Here is a 16,772-nt window from a genome sequence, read left to right as displayed (position 1 = left end):
CAACAACAGTCACTGATAATATTTAGTTCTCACTGTCATATATATAGAGGAGCAAGCAAAGTCCTTACTGTAACTTACCATAGAATAATTTTGACAAATTATAAAAAATAATAATTAATTAATTAATATTGAGTTTCACAAAGGTAATATCTATTATAGGACTATTTTACTGGAGTGCATTGCAGAGGTGTTTCTATGTTGGTCACTCAGTGCATACCTGTACATATGAAAAATAGCTACAAAACACAAAAGAACATCACTATCAAAGAGGATTACCTGTGTTGACAATATGTACTGTCAGAAAATAGAGATGTGGTAGAGAATTTGTTAATGTATACTGTTAATATTAGTTATCACTTTAATATCTGTAATTGTGGGCAATATTGCACATAAAGGACCAAGAATAAATAATGAAAATATCTGATTCACAGAGCTTTTGCATCAATTTAAAGAGCTAGCTCACAGAATGAGCTAAAAGCGGACATTAGCTATTTAAGTATTTCTAAATTGAATTTCTATAAAATATAATATTTCACTATATTCATCAATATTGTAATATTTTATAAAATTGGATGTATATATTTACAAAAGATTTTATCAATATCAGCCACCCCATTTGTGATCAGTGGCTTGCATGAAAGAACAACAAAGCAACAAAAGGAATCCAGTAGTCTGGTTTATCTTGCATTTCAAAGTCAGACAGATAAAGTCAGATAATGCCTAAAAAGCCCAGAAAATCCTTTTGACCACAAGATGGTTTGCAAAGACTTAACTGAAAGTAATGGACAAGATAAGTGGAAAAAGAAACTGGAAATACCTGCTAGGGAGGCAACACGCAAACAAATGCAAAAAGCTAGTTGAGCTGGTGTGCGAAGAATTCCACTAATTTGACCAGTTTGACTGGAAACACTGAAGTACACGCTGCAAAGCCGGAAGCCAATTTGACGTGTCCATCTGACCTTACGAACCTGATGAAAATAATTTCTGCAGCAGGTATATTGTGTGCCATTACCTCTGTGAGTACATCACAACACAGCAATCAGTGCTCTGGGGGCAGTCTTAACATTTGAGTGAAGAAGGAGCTGAGTACAAAGAGGTGACACATGTAGAGGGCAACACTCCTTGCAATCAGCCCCTTTTCCGCTGTTAACCAAAGGGGCACTGAACAGCTTGTTGCCGGACAAGGACCGTGTTTGTATAAGATCCCTAATTGTAACTGCCTTCCAAATAATGCCTCTAAATTGTAGACTAATTAGGCATCTCTTAATCACCTAAGGTGTCTTTCATTGCCTACTAATATTCCAGCCTTGTGATTCGCTTATTGAAAAGGCTGCTGAGAGCCAGCCTTGTGCAGATGGTCACCTTTGATTGAAGTGGTTTTCAGTGGAGCCATTCTAACACAAACATAATTTAAAATCACGAAGCAAAGGCTAAGCCATGTCAGAGCTCTTTAACTTAACACCACAGAAAATCAGAATTTAATATTTAAATCACAATTATCATAAAATCTATGCAGATTTCAAAGCATAATGAATAATGTTGAAATGTGTCCAAATTATTTAAATGTGTTCCAATTTCTTTTCAAAGCGAAGATATCCATATTTATATAATTGAACCATGTGCTTGTATCCTGTGTACGATTTAATAAAACATGATGAGAACAATATTAATGCCTTCAAAATGATGTTTATAATTTGCATATGTTTCATCTTCCCCTGAGGTGTAGCTGTAAGGGTTAACATAAATAACATGTGTTATAATTCACAGAATGGCTTCTAGGAAAAAGCTTTCACATGACACACATCCACTTGAACACAAGTTACTAGGAAAGATTAAATAAAAATCAAATTGTAGCTTCCATCATTCGACAATTCAAGCCAGATAGTGTGCAATCTTCAACACTTAAAAGATTGCATGAATGGCAAGTAAACAGCGTCACCATTACTTTTGCTTGTATCAGTAATTTTCATTTCATTTTCATTTACTTTACTACACTTTTTTTTATAAATGTATTTATTAGTTTTTTGTTTGCAAATTACAGCAAATCAAACAGCAAGTCACTATTACATGAAAACAAAGCAAACTGTTTCTCCCTGTTCTCCCTCCTATCCCCTCACCAAATAAGTATAAGACAAACGTGTTAGAGAAAAATCTTTACTACACATTTACTTTCTAGAGCTGTCTACATGCCTGCTGACTCTATAAAAAGCTGTTCTTCCACAAATCTGATTCTATAAAGCCACTAAATGACATGCCGAGCCATTAATGGATTACAGAGCCACATATATACATCACATTATAGCTGCATTTCAGGGATTTAATACATATCCGAGACACACATGGTAATGTGTGCAGTTGAGGACAATGATGCTCAGACTGTCTAGTGGGTGAAGAAAGCTCTCACTTACATGGGCTACACTGTTCACGGTGTATTCCAACTGAGAGGCCTGCGACTGGCCTGTCAGCATGAGCTTTCCACCTTCCACTTACTACAAGGTCACTGGTGCTCAGGTCTTTGAACCTTGTTTTTATTTGACTGAAAATGACTTGAGCTCATGGGTAAAAGGCAGCGTCTGTTGCAAAAGGCAAACAGTGTGCACGGATGAGAATGGCACAAATCGATATCACACCTGTGGCTTGCTGAAAACACAACTAAGTAACAAAGTTGGAGTGAATGGCACCTCAGTCACTATAAGGATAAACAAAATGCAACACCTTGCTATATATGATGTTTTTTCACAACAAAATCAATCATCTTTAGCTGGTGATTTGCACTGTTGCCTATGATGAGTCGTTTCTAGGTGTAAATCTAAATAAATCCATACAGCCATGGAAGCTGTACTAAATTGAAGTAGAACTGATCCTCTGCACATCAAAGGCTTATACTGTACCAAGGGTTCTTACCATTTTCCTCATCTACATAATTGTTATAATTCCCTTCAAATGTACCCAAGACAGAATACTGAATTTCCCTGTCAATATTGTGAAATTGACAGGGCTTCACATCCCTCAGCATGGACTCAGTTTCCCACAATTCTCCGTTCCTCAACTCACACAGACTCTGTATTTACAGTGGTAGTAGTAATAGTGCCAGTGGTATAATTACACAGTGACAACACTCTACCAACACCAAGTACTCCAATTACCTTCATTGTTATTCCATTGGCGTTATGGATCTGGTTGAAATATAATTATAAATTGAATTCAAATACTAAACATTTTTTAAACTAGATTTTCCATTATTTTAATAACTTTAATTATTGATTAAAATTACAAAATGTATGGGGCTTGTAAGGGCATGTAAGCATGCTATATACCAGGGATATATTGTATTAAAGATCTAAATATAATAGAGTTTGTATTAGATGGGATATCGAGGCATTTCAACACTGTCTTCTGTTGACTGTTGGTGTTTTGAAAGTCATTCACTGCCTCATTCACTACAATTGTTGTAGCTGTAAGTGCAATATAAGTGAAATTCTGTAATGTTTGTGCAAGTTGGAGTCAGCCTTTGAATTCTCTAACATTGTAGAAATAAACAAAATTGAGTCTTTGAGCACAGTATATGGAGAATACAAGCCCCTTATTGGCTAATCGGTTACAGATTTTTACTGTAGTCCTTATGAGGCAGATTATTTTTAGGGGAAAAAAACTAACAATGGCACATTAAATACGCTTATTCCACACAGAGCTCTTTAATCTTCCAAAAACCACCATGTCAAATAAAAAACTCAATAAAGATAATTGCAGAAAAAAGCCCCCAAAAAAACACAACAACTAACTAACTGGTGGTTCATTTTGTGTTAAAATTAGGGAGGGTAAAGTTTGATCAATTATGAAACTCAAAGCTGAAACACTGCTAGGTTTCCATACAGCATGCTACAAATACTGTAGCAGCAAATCAATGGGCAACATTTCAAACATTGCCTCTATTCAGTGCACATTTGTACACATGGTTTCAGACATGGTGCAAGGTGAAGCATGACTGAGTGACCGACACCATGCTCTGTGTGATCAGTGCATTCCAAAACATGTTTTTTGAGTAGAGGAATAAAAATAGATTGTTTATTAACTAATTCTCTCAGTCATTAATTTATTTCTTATTACCTGCTAAATATCTGAGGCCACAGAGTCTGTCCAAATACTCATGTCACCAGTCTATCAGGGAAAGACACAGTAACATTTGACCCATGAACAATATCTTATAATGTTGGAGGAGGTACTGCAAAAAAAAGAAGTTTGCAATAACACTTGAAAATTAATTATCTTTCTGAACTTCAATACACAATTAACATCGCCTTGGTAAATGTCAGTTCCAAGCATTAATTAAATCTCACGAGCACTACACACATATAAACATATTGAGCTCTTTAACTTGATCTGGAGCGACTTTGAACCATAACTTTGAAACCACATTAAGAGTTTGTGCTCTTGTTGGCTCGAGTGTTAAATGCCACAGAGCTAATGCGGGAAAGATCAGCCAAACCTTGCACTCTTATCTGAATTTAAATTGGCTGTGATTTCTCTTGTACTGAAGTGAGAGGATTTCTTACTTATTTGCTGGAAAATCTGGAGCTGTGAACTGCATACTTACAAACCCATAAGCTCCAGAGTTTTGCAATGAAACTAATAAAGGTCCTTTTAAGAAATCCAGCCTCCTTTCAGCCATAAGTAATGTGCCAGGGGAGTATCCCTGCCCAGGATTTGAGCTGCATCCAAACAACTGGATCAGATGTGTGAAATCCTACTCTTTCTGGTGTTGATTATTTGGGGAATTGACTCATAACTGTCTACAAACTCAATTCATGCTGCATTCAGGAGAGTAGAATAGGTCTGGGAACTTCTGTACATTTGAAACTCAATCCTTTCAGCCACAGTGGGGGTAGGGCTCAGCTGATACCTTCGGTCAATGGCAAAGGCATCTACATAGCTGAGAATTTTCACATGTCAACTCAACTGAGGTACACTGGGATTCCAATTGCCCGGAAGGAAGTCTGCACCACAATATTGATACAGCAGGTAACTGATGAAAATAAGACCACATAGGACGCAAACTCATCACGGCACATGCAATCAATCAATGCGTCCCTGACTTTTTGAATTGTTATTGTTATAATATACTGTTATTCCTCTGTCCACCAATTTCTTAGTGCAATGCTTGAGTGAAAGCAATGTTGACATTGGACATTCTCAACACTCCGTGAGTAGCAGATAGAAGGCAGACCACCTTATCAGAGACTGACAGAAGAGAGACAGCCCCCCACTCCGATATATGTTAAATGTTTGACACATGGCCGTGGCTTCAACTTCCCCTGAGATAACCATCATAGCATACAACGTCTCTCTGGTATTCAGCTTAAAGTGGAAACTGTCTGTCTGCAGTATAACATCATTTAATCTATGTCACCATGTTCACAATGAGGAGCTGAAATAGAAAGACGAACAGTTTGTGAGTAAAACTGTCTGATCTAGTTTACTAAAGCGTCTTTGGCATCATTAAATACTGCCTCCTTTACGCTTACGGAACTTTTGTCAAACTGCTACTCATTAGCTTTTGAAGATGTGACATGCGAAAAAGGATCACTGAGCACAAAGAGGCGATTTAAATGCATCATTAAGTCGTTGAGGTTAAAAAAAGAAAGATAGAAAAAAAAGGGAAAAAAGCCACCAACTACAACTCATACAGCACGCAGCCAAGCGGTAGATCTTTATGAATGCTGAAGTTCACAGGGTAAAGACACACCATTAAAATATGTTAGAAGTGTACCTTTTTCAGTGAGGTGTAAAAGTGGCATTGAGTTACACATTCTCTAGCTTTTCTCAAATGGAAAAGTTGAGGGAAAAAAAAGCAGAGGTCACATGAAGTCAAGAAAACAAGCCCTTTCCTGAGCCAAACAGAGCCATGGTATAATCTTACCATGCTAGTGAAACTGAAGACTCTCATATTAACACACACGTTATGAGTCTGACTCACAGGCCCTCTAAAAACTGAGCAAAGTGTCAGTCAACAGAAAAAAAGACAACCGTGGCACGAAGATGTATGCATTTCAGGGAGAAGGTTCAATAAATTAAATAACTTTGCAGTTATCTCAGGAATCCTCTCAGCTACAGTAAAGCATATGCCTTGCAGTGAGTATAATGATATGTTTTGTGAAGGGTATTTTCCCACTACAAGTTGCCTCTGTGAGCTGAATCCCATGATGATCCCAGGAAAATTCTGGCAAACATGTTAACTGACCAGTGACGACAGCCAGTGACTCACAATCTACAGTGACAAGCCATGTACAGCAGCTGATACAGAGTTTACACCTCTGTGCTGCCTAAATCCACACTGCCTGTGGACTAAATTACAAAACTGTCTAAAATTTGCCAACCACAAAATCTCATGTGGCTGGTGAAATTAAATAATAAAATTAAAATAATAATAATGATGATAACATGTATGTGTATGGCACTTATCACAACCAGCATTACAAAGTGTGTTAAAATGAACACATAAAACACAACATTAAAATACACAGTTGTGTGTATTCAGTCATGAATAAACAGGCAGGCAGAAAGAATACAACTTAAAACAATGGATGGATGAAATAAAACACCAAGGAGAAAATGTAAAAACACTGTGTGAATTAAAACTGAAAATGGAGATTTAAGTGCAATGTCAAGAATAAAGTACAGTTATCACAATAGTTAAATTAAAAGTAAACAAAAATAAAAGAAAATATATAAGAATGCTTTTCGATAAAGTGATTTAAAAGAAGATATTAATGTGGCAAGCAGGAGTTCCTCAATGAGGTTGCTCTATAGCTGAGAAGCCCTAACAGCAAGCGTTAGGTCACCTATAGTCTCAACCCGTCCTCATGAGCAAAATTACAGTATAGGTCGTAAATTCAGCCTGGCAAAAATGTTTATGCCATCTAGCGGTCATCGTAATTATGACCTGAGAAAGTGACGCAGTTCAGATGACGTCAAAATGACTTGATGAGGTGATTTCTTTTCGCTTCCCGTTACCAGCCGCAAGTCAGGACATCTTTTTAAAACCTAATCCTTAACCTAGTGGTGTTTACTGTTGCCATGACACTAAAGGTTGCGTAAATTTAAGGAAGTATAAACCACGTTTCAAGTGCTAATTTTAAACCAAATCATGATCTTATCCTAATGAAGTGGGGGTTTTATTGTTTGTTTGTTTGTTTTGTTTTTGTCTTAAACCAATTCAGACTTGAACACAGCATCGTCTCACTATAAAACATTGTTCTTAGTGTTTTTTAGCAGTTTTGGAAAGCTGGAGTGTGTAACTACAGCAGCTAAATGATGTCAACATAATCGTAGGTTATTTTGTCATCCTGGTTTTTAGACCTTTTTTTATGAGTAAGTGTTGTTAAGTCTTTAGGCATCAGGTGGGAACACTCAGCAGATTCCTGCTTAAGAATCTCAGATTGCACACTAGTTGGTAAGGGGACAGCAGTTCAGATACTGTATATATTCCAGGGTGAGGCCATGAAATGCTTTGAAAGTAATAAGTAAGAATTCATATCAGTCCTAAAATAAATTGGCAGCTAGCGCATTGGAGTAATGTGTTCCCTTTCATGTTTTTTGTCTTGCTGCTGCATTTTGCACAACTTGGAGTCTATTTGATTTCTGATTTACACCTATTAAAAGACCATTACAATTGTCCAACTGTGAGGAAATAAAAGCATGAATGATAGTTTGAGTGTCATTAAAACTCAGCATTGACCGTATCCTAGCAATAATCCTCAGACGGTAGAAGCATGATTGGGTAACCTTGTTAGTGTCTTTCTCAAAAGTGAGGTTAGTATCAGAGAGCCCAGCCAGGCTCCTGACAGTTGGAGCAAAATTAATTGATGAGGGACCAAGAGAGAATGGATTGTTAATGCTATGCAGATTGTCAGGACCAATGAAAAGGATCTCAGTTTTATCCGAGTAATTTAAGAACAATTGCTGACATTCATTTTTTTAATAAAAAATGCCATCTGTGCATAAAAATACGCCCTCTCAATTCCCTTAGCTTTATATACTACTGCTGATCTCCATTTCTTCACAGTCCATCACACACAATTACATGATACTGTTGAGGCTGAGAGTGTAAACATGTTATTTTTGGTGTGTTTCAGTGACTCGATGATGTGACATTTCACTCAGGGAGCAAGTGCATTATATGTGGACAGTCTTCACAGCGCTGCCTGGTCCCTGTGGTTAAAGCACTATCCATAACTATACCTCAAACACAACTTTAAAAGCTTACCCTACCCGTTGTCGCCCTGTATAACTGTTAATACACATTTTGCCTGTGGTGGTTAACTATATTTCTATGTAGAGTGAGGTTTCAGGGTAATTCTCCAAACCAAGTGTGACAATACAGCAGACAGAAACAAACAAAAACAAACCAATAACCAGAAAGGTATTATGAGCCACAGCAAAACTGGCTAAAGGCAAAGTCTTCAAAAGCTATACGCTCACTACAATTATGATAATTTTTCCCTTTATACCAAGACCCATGAGAAACCATTTTATTGCCTGTCCTTGTTTTGTGCATTTTAAGTGTTAGAACACCAACCTACAGCGGGTAGTCTAATGAATGCAAATTCTAATTAGGGTTTTGATTCCGGGTGTTTGTAGGGACATTCAGCACTGTAATAAATGGGCAAAAAAATGGCAGTACTGACATCATACAGTCCTCTTCAGCTGTTCAATAGTGCAATGCTGTGAGCCTACTGTTTTCATTAACAGCAGTCCAAACTGGCATCAGCATGAGCAACTGGCACGCTGTCTACTGCGGCATGAGAGTGGAAATAAGAAGTGACATCAAATGGTTTTGTTGAGACTATCATTATGGATTTAAGATGACTAATTTAAAGTGATTTTTATATTTTTGTCGTTAGTTTTTGTTCACCAGTTCCATGTCGGAAAAAGCTGCTAATGTTATCAGTAAGCCCACTTCCATAATTTCCATGGGGAACAAGACTAATGCTAATAGTAGGTACAGTCATGCACTGACATTTATAAACTGGTGAGCTGTCGACACAGTTGAAATCAAGATATTAAAAAGAATCCTTTTCCGATCTTGTTACATTGAATATGTCAACAATGCAAAGGAATGACCAAACACATAAAATAATCAAACTTACTCTCAAAGCAATGAATTGTACTTCACTGTTATAGATAACCTAAGACAAAGGTTTTCATAAAATTATTAAAGCTGCACTAATCAACATTTTATATGATCATATGGATCACATGACTACATGTAATGTGAACTGGACTTTCCTTCTGGCGTCTTTTTCTACTTTCACCTCCTCTTTGTTTCATTTTTTTAGGCCTGCAACTTTATGGTTTTGGTTCACTCTCACCGCTCTCATCGGCATCATTTCAGCACTTTCAAGCAAACAAGATTAGGTTAAAACTTAGTATGTGGCTGGTGCTTTTGAAACAAACTGTACAGGAAGTTGCAACAGGTGGCGACCAATTCCCAAGCGAATGGTAATATTGCTGGTGTCTGCTGAATGTATAAATAAACAGTTTGCCTTTTAAAATATTGATGTAGTATTATTTGTTTCTCATTCATTGTGTTTATTTGATCTTTTATTTGACTTTGTCCTACTGTTTCTAACTTTTGCATTTGCATGCAAAGCACTTTGAGCTGCAATCTTTGTATGAAATAAGCTATGCAAATAAAGGTATTATTATTATATCAACTTTAAAAGGTTACGATATAGCAGTGTTGTGTTTACAGGTTGTTCCACTGTCCAAAGTGCACACAAAATCAACTGATGAAGGTTTACATTTGCAGAACAATACCATAACAGGTCATATTATCCTCAATACTGTACGATCATATGAAATTACTGCCAAATTAAAATTTGATGCCAATGGCTAAAAGTAATAACTTCGTAGTTGTCCAAAATAATTTCCTAAATGTCTTACTCAAGAAAAAGTAAAGAGGCAGGCTGAGAAGAAATGAGTATAGCAAACGTGTTGATTAAAGCATTTCAGACTCTATTTTCAGGAATCAGGGGTGTAGACACACAGAGCAATGTGAATAATGTTTGGTGATTTTGTGGCCAGAGGCATGCAACAGTAAATGTATATTTGAAAACAGGGTGGAACTTTGAGACATGATGAATCATCAGTAGGGGCTACCATCAGCAATAACCAATCAGACTGTCTCTTTATTTCCCTTTGAATGCACTTATTTACAGCACAACAGTGTTGTGGGATAGATAAGTTTGGAGTGGATCTATCATAAAAGCTCTGGCTGTCCATGCACATACAGCACCTTAAAATAAATCAGTTTGGAAGAGATAATACATTTGATTACTCTGTTGCTCTTATCCTAGGAGAGGTATTACAAAATGTGGAAAAGGGTTTGATGATATTTGATGATGACACAAAGAGAGGTTGGGACAGTAATTTTCTGAAGCCTGCCTCCCTCTAGCAGATCCAAATTTTATTCAACCTTAATTTAGCGAGATTTATAATGATGAGACTTTTCTAAATGGGCCCTGGCAATGAAGTACACACAATAAACATTTATATTAAAAATCTCCAAACAACCAGATAATATCATTTTCATTATTAGGGCCCTGCACTTCGAAGAGATAGTGGGAGCAAATCATTATCTGTAAAGCCTAATTAAGGTTATCATGAAAAATGTTTCATCCTTTTCCTGCCTGAAGGATTAGCATCAAAGTCAAATCAGGCAACATACAAATTAGTGACAACTACCTTTTGGCAAGTCTAAAGCTCACTGTTGTTTTGTCTGTGAAGCTGACCAGTATAATGAAGTAGAGTGAGACAAAGCTAATCACAAAATGACACCCAATGAGCCCTGAAGATGACTAAAATCTAGTTTACAAAAAACGTGTGCATGTTTAACTTTCCTCAAAAAATAGCATCCCAGTAGTGTTCTTAGAAACCATGCTGAATATGAGCCCACATAGCATATCAATTATTTTTTGTTTGTTTCCTCTGGTATAGATTTTGGTGGATTAACATGGCCAGATGGTCAGGGTCCTCCCTTGGCCTGGTCTGTGGTTTCTCTCAATGTGAGAGCTCACATTCGCTCAAGCTAAGCAAAAATTAGCAATCTGCTCCACGCATCCCCGACTGCTAAAGTTGAACTAACTGGATAAAAATAGAAGATTAACTTGATTAGGTTTGGGGTGGGGGCTCTCTTTACAGTTCTTTTATTGTTTTTGTGACCAGTGGGTTCTGATTGGATAATTAACTGCAAATGTACTGCAAAGGTGACCATGGCCAATATTTGTGATGCCCAGCAGAGATTTAAAAGGCCAAGCATAAAAGCACACAGCAGTTTTTTTAAAAAGAAGCCTTTGCTGCAAAAAAAACGTACATGGAAAAACCACCAATAATACAAATTGTATCATATGACTTTTGAAGCGGTCTGAAGGCAAGCAAGAAATCCTGGTCTTTCTTGGCACCAAAATTGCACTTAATCATTGTTGACACACCTCCTGGTGTTTTCATGCCCCCTCTTGGAAGCAGTAAAGGTCACGATATATAGCCTAGCCGTGCATCATACAAAAATAAATAATTTAATATTAAAAAAAACCAGAACCCATCATTTTATAATAACCCAACACAAATTAATGATACCTACTGTGTAAGTATATCTGAGGGAGGTTCCTTTAATAAAAAAAAATGACTCCCAGTTGACATAGATGTATCCTGAAATGAATAAATTGGTCCTGGCAGCACTTTGTTATGCCACTGCCTGATGATCCCATTAATACACAGGGTTGGCTAATTTGTGGGTTGGCAGGACCTTTGCCTGCAGAGTGTTTTGATGCATCTAGTGCAGTTTTGCTGAGTGAACCGTAACAAGTAGGGATGTCTGCAATCCGCTACTTAGCTTCTGCCACTAACCGGCTTAGGTGGGTGCAGGAAGCAGAGCACATTAGTTTACTATGGTGATAGCCCCTCCCTCACCAAGACTCTTACCATACCTCATCATAGTACCTGATGGTAACCGGGGTTTCTGCAACCACAGACTGATTTAGTAGGGGATCTTCAAGTTGCAGTGGCCCACAAAGGTGTTTCACCAGCCACCACACTGCTCACAACTAGGGCCATGCATAGGCGGGGTCCAACAGACTGGACAAACTCCCCCCACCCCTGTCTGTCCAAATTGGCAACATATCTCTAGCTAAGAACCTGTTATAGTAAAAGTATTATTTTCATGTCACCTGTAATTTTGTGAAGAGGTGTCATTTGTTTTTCAAATGGAAATGAATGATGAATGAGTGATGCATATTAAGTTTGTTTGTGTGCTCTATGTCATTGCAGCCATGGGAACTGGGGACAAAACTAATAATTATCACATCATTATTATTACAATTCTATTGAGTTTGAATATATTCCATATATATAATAATATAATTTTAACTCATGTACATCTCATTGAATAAAACGTTTTTTAGTATTTTGCAAAAAATAAAATCCTGACAGGGATGTTTTCACAAAAAATATTGTCTTATCAGTATTTGAAACAGTAAAATTAACTTATTGTTTAGACATAATAATTTTAAATTCTAATTCCCACAATGAGAATTCTGTCACAAAGTGTTAAGTGGAGAGACGATTAATGATAATACTGAATATAATATGCAATCACCAAGCTTTATATTGCAGGATCAGCTGCATCGTCTCTTATTAGAAAAAGTTACTGTTAAACAACTCTGCAAGTAGCAGCCGACTAAGTATAACTAAAAGAGGCAATCAAAAAGACTGTTGTCCCTTCAGTTTTGTCTAAACCACTCTGCAAGAAACAAATGCATGGCATACATTTGAGGAGATGCTTCATTTCATACTCACACACACACTAACCCTGACAACAGTAGAAAAGGAAAAATCACAAGTCAAGTTGGGGATCAGTTAAAGGGGCGTACAAAAAAATGAATTTAAATATTAAAGCCTATTTAACAAATGCACCAGCAGTTCGCATGAATAAGCGAGAAGTTGTCGGCTGCCCCTAATTACCATAGACAGATTGAGATGAGATTATCCTGTACGCTAATCTGTGTTATGAAATTCCATTGAGGATAATTTGGCTGAGATGGATAAAGCTATCGTGAAAGGTTATTGTAAGGGACATGCAGGGTGTGCTTTTAAGTACCATTAACTTGAAATGCATGATAACCTTTGTGTGATTTATTACAAAGCCATCTCTTTTGTGCACTTTGAAGCACATTTCTCCTTTAGCATCTTTAATGTAACATCCATTCTGATTCAACTGTAGACCAGATTTGACATCTTGCAGTTCAACTTGATTGACCATGTCTGAACATCAAATGAAATGCTCTTTGTAGAGAAAAATATACAGCAATCATCCATCCATGTGTGTTTTTACTGGCCTGAACCATTCAATGTGAGACTTTTCAGATGATATGTACTGTATATGAATGCAGACACATTTTTAAAAGCTAACTCGTTGTCAGACAATAGCTGATGGGTTACGAGATTGCTTTTAGGCCAATGCGTCCACCTCTTTTGTTCTCCACATTCACACTCAAATGTGATTGGTCAATACTACTCGGACAACAAACGCACTACAAACGGACTACAAATGGAAATCAGAGGGCTTCCAGTACCAAAATCTTGTCCCACTGCTGACACATTCTGCATTCGTATGCAGATATGTGTTTATAAAGATTACAGCGTATTTCATTGTTCATATTATAATGTCATTTCAGTTTAGTATCACTTTGACAAAGACCCTGTGTGTAAAATTAGGTTTCCAACATCTGGCTGAAATAATGCAATGATTTAAATAACACTTTAGCAATTTAGAAATTCTTCCACATGGTTTCCCCAGAAGAACCAAGACCCAAACAACGCTCTGGGCTTAAACAGTCAACAACAGATATTTTCCACATTTGAAACTAGTCAAAACTGCTTTTTGCAGTACAAAACATGACAGCCTTCAAAATCATATTTTGTCCAGAGCTGACATAATGCGTGGGTATGGCAGACAGATTGAGATACAGCTCAAGTCCCTCCAGTGAGGATCCAAACACTTGCAAGTCATCACGGAGGAAAACACAGTCATGAGGTAGAAATTAAATGCTCATTGAGGTTCCTTAAAGCAGTGCTTCCGCTTAATAAATGTAATAACTGAGTAAGTGAGGCAGCCAGTCACACTGAACAAAGGCGCTATGAGGTAAGGCTTTGTCTGTGCCCTGTCTCTGCAGCATGCCTGCTGAGATGTTTCTGCTGGGGTGTAAAACATAATGGAGCGATTGCTCGTCTGTTCTTGTACAAGCCAATTTCCTTCAGATAAATATGTTGGAGAACATGCATTTCACAATGTGGAATTTCACAATATTTTGTCATTTATGGTGCCAGGAAATCATCATTTATATACTGAGCCTGTGGCACAGTCGGTCCTGTCGTTTGTAAACTGTATGTCTCAATTTTAAAAGCTTTGTATTCTTTCTATAAACAGAGACACAGACTTTCCACTCTTAGCTTTGGCATTCAGCAAAATCAACGTCCCTTTTGGTCACAGTTTGGAAAAAAAATACTTTTTGTGGAGAGGAAGACTAAGCAAACACCAAACTTAAAAACGGGTAAACACCGTTCACAGACAGAGTCTTTAACGACTGAATGTTGAATCAGCTATAAATACATAGCTATGTTATAATTGTTTTCCTCTGCCATCTAAACCAATGAGCCTAGAGGTCCACTGCGGTACATTGATGGACCACATCACTGGGAAAATGCACTGTACCTCAGAGCCTGGGCGAACTGCCTGTTGAATGCACAACAGCCTCAGCCAAAACACACAGAACCAACTTGGTGCGCTGCTCTGCCTGCACAGCGTATGTGTGTGTGCAGCAGGCCCTCTGGATACAGTACAGCTATGGCAATATTTGAGAGCGCAATTATAAATCACAATGTTGGGCAAACGTAAATCAGAATCACAGCTGTGAATCAGAGAGGGAGGATTGTTCAGGTGCTGCAAGAGTTGTGAATGAAATACTTTCTCCCATTCTGGCTGCAGGAATCGCTTCAGTCAAAGCAGGGTAGAGCGCTGCAAAGCTATGGAACAATGTGTAGTAAACACAAATCCCAACCTATTATAGGAGCTAGGTTACACAAACACAAACACTGTGTTATTGTGATGTAACTATGAGAATGCATTTAATGGAACAAGAGTGTAATCACTAATCACAGCAGCTTGTCGTTAGGAACCATGTCAACCTCTTCAGTCCAGGAAACTGCCAATATGTGTGTCAATGTGTAAACTTGTCTTCTGCAATTTGAGCTTATAACATGACTGGCAGCACATACCAAATACAAAGAAGTGTGACATGCACACTCCACAGGGACAATTAAAGGTATGCATGTGAATGTGAGCACAAAGTACTGGTTTTCTTTCAGTATTTTCTTCTGGATGTCAGCTTTAACATTTTTAAAATCGCACACCATTATCTTTCTATAACCGTGACCATAGGTTACCCAAGACATCACTTGCAATTTGCAGCGAGCAAATATTGACAGAATGCTTTGCCACAATAAAAATCCAGGTGGCAATACATTTTTACAACATTTCCTGATGCAAAACAGTTAGCCTACATATGAACAGCTGCTCTTCTGCCTGCTGTCTGACATGCTGATGTGCACAGAGGAGGCACCACTAGACCTTTTGTAAGCTAGAATTCATGGTCAGTTATTAAACAGAATATATGATTACATGTGTAGACGTAAAAAAAATATTTAAAAAATAAAAAATACATGACTTACCAGGCATAAACTGCTGAGTAGTGAGATGAGAAGAAAGTCCAGATTGTGGAGCAGCAGAGCGGATCCCATCCCTGACCTGAGGCAGCTCTACCTTCAAGAGTCCTTGCAGGGCTCAAACAGATGTTGATGATGCTCAAATTATATTATTTAATCTACTTAACTCTCTTCGAAGTGGAGTGAGTTATATATTTTTTCTACTCCATCTGCCCTCTCGATGCTTATGGTCGCTTGTGAAATCATAACTCTGTAATCGCCTCGCTCTGCCCTCGGTTTAATTTCCCTATAATCTACTATATGCTCAAACTCAGTCCGCTCTCTTTATTTCTCTGCATCTGTCTTTTTTCCTCTTCTGAAATTACATCCACATGTCAGAACTATTTATGTCGCTCTCGCTCTGCGGTGGGAAGTTCAAATGATTCTTTGTAGGGAAGAAACCAACGCTGTATTTTTAGGTCTTTTAAATTTCCCCTCAGACTAACTTAAACACTTCAGTATGGAACTGTGCGCCTTATGGCTTATTCCAGTCTTCCCTTCCAAAGGGTTAGATCAGTGCTGGGCAAAAATAAGCCCGAAATGTATCACTCCATCACCAGTCGCTGTTGAATTTCACAGTTTGATTCCCTTCTGACTCATGTCACCATCAACGCAGAAATGTACAAGTCTACTGCTCAGGCGACAGTAAACCAGCAGGGTCTCAGACAGGGTTTAATCATAACATTTAACAACAATTAACAATTTGGACAATTCTTGAAACTGTAAGAGGGTGAATTCACAAACTTATGATATATTTGACTACTTGATTTGCGTGAATCAACGCATCACTGTGCTTCTTTTTCCTTGATTACGTTTCTTTTTCACTAATAAGTAGGAGCACAGCGTGGAAATGTGTCAATTTATGTTATTAATAGAAATTGTGTTGAAGTAAAACACAGTAAAGCGTGGCAGTTACACCGCAACTGAATGTATGAAGCTCCCAAGCGATCTCAATG

The 16,772-nt window shown here is 37.6% G+C and overlaps 1 protein-coding gene across 1 annotated transcript in view; it reads right to left on the bottom strand.

Moving 5' to 3' along the window:
* pth1r (parathyroid hormone 1 receptor) overlaps positions 1-16,132 on the bottom strand; it is a 44,862-nt gene extending 28,730 nt beyond the window's left edge. Inside the window, exon 1 of the mRNA XM_062428908.1 lies at positions 15,784-16,132. Coding sequence (XP_062284892.1) covers positions 15,784-15,852 — 69 coding nt within the window. The 5' untranslated portion in view covers positions 15,853-16,132. The remainder of the gene's footprint in view (positions 1-15,783) is intronic.
* Positions 16,133-16,772: the final 640 nt, after the last annotated feature.

The sequence above is a fragment of the Scomber scombrus genome, chromosome 11 (genome assembly GCF_963691925.1).
Source record: "Scomber scombrus chromosome 11, fScoSco1.1, whole genome shotgun sequence".
NCBI classification, from domain to species: Eukaryota; Metazoa; Chordata; class Actinopteri; order Scombriformes; family Scombridae; genus Scomber; species Scomber scombrus.
This window is presented reverse-complemented; position numbering and strand designations above follow the sequence as displayed.